Raw genomic sequence first — 6,000 nt, 5'->3', positions numbered from 1 at the left:
CGGAAGCCACGTGCATGATGGATCAGTGCGTTCTGGGGCCATGATGCTGCAGTTTTCAGCAGTGTGGACCACAGAGGACCACGAGGCTTCACCATCTAGAAACCTGTCTGCGTTTCAGCTCCCAGCCATGTTAATGCCGCTTCTAAATAACAACCATTCATAAAAGATGCAGGGCTGTAATGATGTTCGAATTCAGCTTTGTATCGAATAAAAATACCATTTCTGTGTTCAATCCTTCACTAGCCACCTTTCAATTACAAAATAAAAATATAAATAAAAAGATCTTTGCCAACACAGGTCCTTCATGAACTACTATGTTAATTCACATTCTTACTTTTTTTTTTTTACAGAGACAGAGTCAGAGAGGGATAGATAGGGACAGATAGACAGGAACAGAGATAGATGAGAAGCATCAATCATCAGTTTTTCATTGCGACACCTTAGTTGTTCATTGATTGCTTTCTCATATGTGCCTTGACCGCGGGCCTTCAGCAGACTGAGTAACCCCTTGCTCAAGCCAGCGACCTTGGGTCCAAGCTGGTGAACTTTTGCTCGAACCAGATGAGCCCACACTCAAGCTGGCGACCTCGGGGTCTCGAACCTGGGTCCTCTGCATCCCAGTCCGACGCTCTATCCACTGCACCACCGCCTGGTCAGGTACATTCTTAAAATTTACTCAGGCATTTACAGAGGCATCAAAACAGATACAGTGCTATGAGAAAAGACAAGAAGGTTTTGTAAGGAGAGGTAGGAAGAGAAAAAAAGAGGCTTAACTGACTCATTTCTAAATTATTCTGGTGTGGACAAACTAAAGAATCCAATATTTCCTTAACAAACATCTAGAAAGTGTGATTATGAATAGCAAAGTGCCTTTATTATTTAATTGGCTTGTGAAATTCAAAGATAGCCACATGTAAATATCTTGTTCACATGGCCTCAAAGTTAATTATAGTGTCCATTTCGTGAGGTTATTGATAATTCTTTAATCTCCTGTATGTATATATCCTTTCATCAGAATGTACTAGTGAGTGGGTGATACTGACTTTTGGTACTTTTTGATAACTCTACTGCATGGTCGTGAGTGTACCCCATCACTGGACATGAGAAGTGACTAGAGAGACACACTTAGTATGTCATATAGTGTGTCATCATCCTTTAGAATGAGCAGCCCTTAATCACTCTACCAGTTCTGCAGAACGGGGCATGGTTTCCGCTTCTATTTTTAAAAGTATGCCCCAGGGGACAGTGCACCACAAAATGTATGCCTGGAGGGGTAGGTGTTCTAGGTAGGTTTGTGCCCTCTACAAAGTGTCTCTTTTTTCTAATACATAAGACCATGCTCCACAGAATATCTCAAAGGGAGAGCAAAGAAAAGTTGGTGATAACTTCAGAAAAACAGTGTAAACCTATAAAGTAAACAGACATAACATTTGGGGAAAATATTCTCGGAAGTATATTTTGTTGGAGATACTACAGTTATAAATAAAAAATAATATTTTGCAGAGTTAAGAATTGTTTCTATATCAACAAGTTTAGTTGCAAACATGTCACAACCCCTGGGAAATTGACATTACCCAAGGTCTGAACTACCACCACTACCAAACAATAACAGCAAATAAAACAGAAAAAATTATCAAGGCCAGACATTACACACTGACGACCAATGCACTTTCTGGGTCTTGTTACGTATGAAGTCTATGATCAGAGCTGAATTCTGACACTCAAAACCTAATGTATTCAAAATCATTAAGGACAGTCAAATAGAAAAGGAGCAATACAAACAAACCAATGACAACAAAACATCTTTCAAGACTGCTGATAAACTGTATTGAATGGAATTACAGAGAAAGGCAGAGGGGTTTGTTTAAATGCTTCTGGCCACTGAGGATGCAAACACGAGCCAAACGGGATCTCAGAAGCATTTCCAGCTCTATGAGTAACACCAGGGGAACACTAAAGCAAACACAGCATATGTTCTCAAACAAAGCAAGGCCGGTGAAGTCCAATCTTGATATTTACCTCTAACAAAACTGACTATCATGTGGTTGAGAGACCAGGGCTAGTTTTAAAAACCATAGTCATCAAGCCAGTTAAACTTCCGTTTCAGATCGTATTAACAGCAATATCTAGTTCCTTGTTACGGAGAATGCGAAGTGAAATGAGCCACTGGGCGAGGCCTCCTGGAGCCATCTCGAGTCCGGATATGGCAAGACAGCAGAGCTGCAGATCGCTGCCCGTACATTCGATGCAAAAACAATTTTTTTTTTTTTTGTCCATTTGGAGCCCCTGGCTACTAAAACCCACCGACGTAACTGTAAGTGAAATCACGGCTGCCAATCAGAAGAAGTACTCTTTCTGATTTTCATTGACCGCATGTTGTCTATTAAGCTCACTTTTCAAAACAGCCTCGGCACTGTCTACATTCTCTGACCTTTTTGCCTCATTTCTTTTGTATAACCTTTTCTGCTGATAAATGCGAGCGGCTATGGCAGCGATACACAGCAAGATAAAGATCACCACGGCTATCAGACCTGGGGAGAGAGGGGAAAGAAATACAGTCAGAACTTCTGTCTCAACAGAGGCTGTGTCGACGTCATTGTTTAATGAGTCATAGTAAAATTATTTTTTTTACTGAAACAAGAATCCAATTTCACCAATTGGAACTATCAAAATTTCAGGTATTTCTGGAATAAGTGGTATCATAATATATCGAGTTTTCTCCTGAGTTCTATTAACCATGAGGGTTCACTTCCAGTTGTTCCAAATGAATATTATATTGAATTTATTTAGTGCATTTGTATTTCACATAAGAACGTCTCTTAAGACACCATGTGGAAACTTCATACTAATAAACTGGCAAGTTTTAATTATTTTGAAATTATAGTGTAACATTGCAAAATAATTATATGTGTTTTCATACTTAAAAGTATACACTCTTTAATGAAGTTGAGTTTTTAATAATTTGTCATATGCTGAATAGCAGAAACAGGTTGTATATCTGAATAATCATGACTAACAAAATATACTGATACCCACCTATAGACATATTTAGATGATTTCTATATAAACAACATTGATTTTTTTGAAACTTCTGATTGTAAACAGAAAATTTATTATTTTTCCTATTAAATTTCTTTTTTAAATTGAATTTACAGGAGTTACAATGGTTAATAAAATTATATAGGTTCCATGTGTACAATTCTATAATACATAAGTAAAAATTTTATATACTTCCATTGTTAGCTATACCAACGATCACCACAACCTGACATCCTGATGTTACATTCGATCTGTGGTCTTTGAAGTGTGATCTGGGAATGCAGGGTGGTCCCTGGGACACTTTGAGAAGGTCCATCCATAGGGTCAAAACTATTTTTACAATAACTCTAAGAGGGTTCTCTTACTGTTCTGATATACCCACTGGCAATGCAAAGCAAGGCTGGCAAAAATTCCTGTTTCTTTAGCGAGAAGTCAGACAGGCTCCCAAAAGGTGAGGGTGGTCACTAAATTCCTAAGATAGAAGGCTTGCACTGCTGCAATCACAGGAAAAATACAAAAAGCTAGATCCATTTAAGAGCATCTCTGATGAAGCACTAATATATACTCATTTTATTATATTAAGTCTAGGCCTTTGGCTATAAGCCTTTTAACATTTGGGGTGGCAAAATGAAAACTTTTCATAAGGTACTTCCAGTGTACTCGAAGTATGATGCCTGTCTCCAGAAAAAGTGCCCGTGTGAACATGTGAGTGGTGAGATGAGCTCGCTGCTTTTTGCTTCATGAACACCATTTTTATGTGAAAGAATGACTGGCAGATCGACTGTGGTTGCTTTGACATGGAAATCTGGCAGATATTTTCTTCAAAAAGAATGAGGTTTCTTTTAGAATGCCCTCTGTCCCTTCAAGAATACTAGCCAGCCTGACCAGGCGGTGTCGCAGTGGATAGAGCATTGGACTAGGATGCAGAGGACCCAGGTTAGAGACCCCGAGGTCGCCAGCTTGATTGCAGGCTCATCTGGTTTGAGCAAAGCTCACCAACTTGGACCCAAGGTTGCTGGCTCGAGCAAGGGGTTACTCGGTCTGCTGTAGCCCCATGGTCAAGGCACATATGAGAAAGCAATCAATGAACAACTAAGGTGTCGCAATGAAAAACTGATGACTGATGCTTCTCATCTCTTTGTTCCTGTCTGTCCCTATCTATCCCTCTCTCTGACTCTCTCTCTGTCTCTGTAAAAAACATTCAAAGAAGACTTGGTTCCTATTCTACTCAAAGTCTTCCAAAAAATTGAAGAAGAAGCAATATTTCCAAACACATTTTATGAGGCCAACATAACCCTCATACCAAAACCTGGCAAGGTCGGCACAAAAAAAGAAAACTACAGACCAATATCTCTAATGAATACAGATGCTAAAATACTAAACAAAATACTAGTAAATCGAATACAACAACATATTAAAAAAATAATACATCATGATCAAGTGGGATTCATCCCAGAATCTCAAGGATGTTTCAACATACGTAAAACAGTTAATGTAATACACCATATCAACAAAACAAAGAACAAAAACCACATGATCTTATCAATAAATGCAGAAAAGGCATTTGATAAAATACAACACAACTTTATGTTTAAGACACTCAACAAAATGGGTATAGAAGGAAAATATCTCAACATGATAAAGGCCATATATGATAAACCATCAGCTAACATCATATTAAATGGCATAAAATGAGGACTTCCCCCCTTAAATCAGGAACAAGACAGGGTTGTCTACTCTCTCCACTCTTATTTAATGTGGTGCTAGAGGTTCTAGCCAGAGCAATCAGACAAGATAAAGAAATAAAAGGCATCCATACCAGAAAAGAAAAAGTAAAGGTATCACTTTTTGCAGATGATATGATCCTATACATTGAAAACCCCAAAGACTCCACAAAAAGATTACTAGAAACAATAAACCAATACAGTAAGGCTGCAGGATACAAAATTAACATACAAAAGTCCATAGCCTTTCTATATGCCAACAATGAAACATTAGAAACCAAACTCAAAAAAATAGTCCCCTTCATGATTGCAACAACAACAAAAATACCAAGGAATAAACATAACAAAGAATGTAAAGGACCTATATAACGAAAACTACAAAGCATTGTTAAGGGAAATCGAAAAAGATACGAGATGGAAAAAATATTCCTTGTTCTTGGATTGGAAGAATAAATAAAATCAAAATGGCCATATTACCCAAAGCAATATACAAATTTAATGCAATTCCCATCAAAATTCCATTGACATTTTTTAAAGAAATGGAACAAAAAAATCATCAGATTTATATGGAACTATAAAAAACCCCGAATAGCCAAAGCAATCCTAAGGAAAAAGAATGAAGCTAGGGGCATTACAATACCTGACTTCAAACTATATTATAGAGCCACGACAATCAAACAGCAGGGTATTGGCAGAAAAATAGACACTCGGACCAATGGAACAGAATAGAAAGTCCAGAAATAAAACCACATATATATGGTCAAATAATTTTTGATAAAGGGGCCAACAACACACAATGGAGAAAAGAAAGCCTCTTCAACAAATGGTGCTGGGAAAACTGGAAAGCCACATGCAAAAGAATGAAACTTGACCACAGCTTGTCCCCTTGTACTAAAATTAATTCAAAATGGATCAAAGACCTAAATATAAGACCTGAAACAATAAAGTACATAGAAGAAGACATAGGTACTAAACTCATGGACCTGGGTTTTAAAGAGCATTTTATGAATTTAACTCCAAAGGCAAGAGAAGTGAAGGCAAAGATAAATGAATGGGACTACATTAGACTAAGAAGTTCTTGCTCAGCAAGAGAAACTGACAACAAAATAAACAGACAGCCAACTAAATGGGAAATGATATTTTCAAACAACAGCTCAGATAAGGGCCTAATATCCAAAATTTACAAAGAATTCATAAAACTCAACAACAAAAAACCACCCAATAAAAAAATGGGAAG

The 6,000-nt window shown here is 37.6% G+C and overlaps 1 protein-coding gene across 3 annotated transcripts in view; it reads right to left on the bottom strand.

Annotated features, from left to right (window-relative positions):
• Nucleotides 1–327: 327 nt before the first annotated feature.
• Nucleotides 328–6,000, bottom strand: part of CNTNAP4 (contactin associated protein family member 4) — a 313,756-nt gene continuing 308,083 nt past the window's right edge. For all 3 annotated transcript variants that reach the window (XM_066349003.1, XM_066349002.1, XM_066349004.1), the window contains one exon: nucleotides 328–2,531. In XM_066349003.1, the coding sequence (XP_066205100.1) occupies nucleotides 2,338–2,531 (194 nt within the window). In that variant the 3' untranslated portion in view covers nucleotides 328–2,337. The remainder of the gene's footprint in view (nucleotides 2,532–6,000) is intronic.

This window comes from Saccopteryx leptura, chromosome 9, assembly GCF_036850995.1.
Source record: "Saccopteryx leptura isolate mSacLep1 chromosome 9, mSacLep1_pri_phased_curated, whole genome shotgun sequence".
In the NCBI taxonomy this organism is placed as follows: Eukaryota; Metazoa; Chordata; class Mammalia; order Chiroptera; family Emballonuridae; genus Saccopteryx; species Saccopteryx leptura.
Note: the sequence above shows the minus strand (reverse complement) of the source record. Positions and strands in the feature narration are given on the sequence as shown.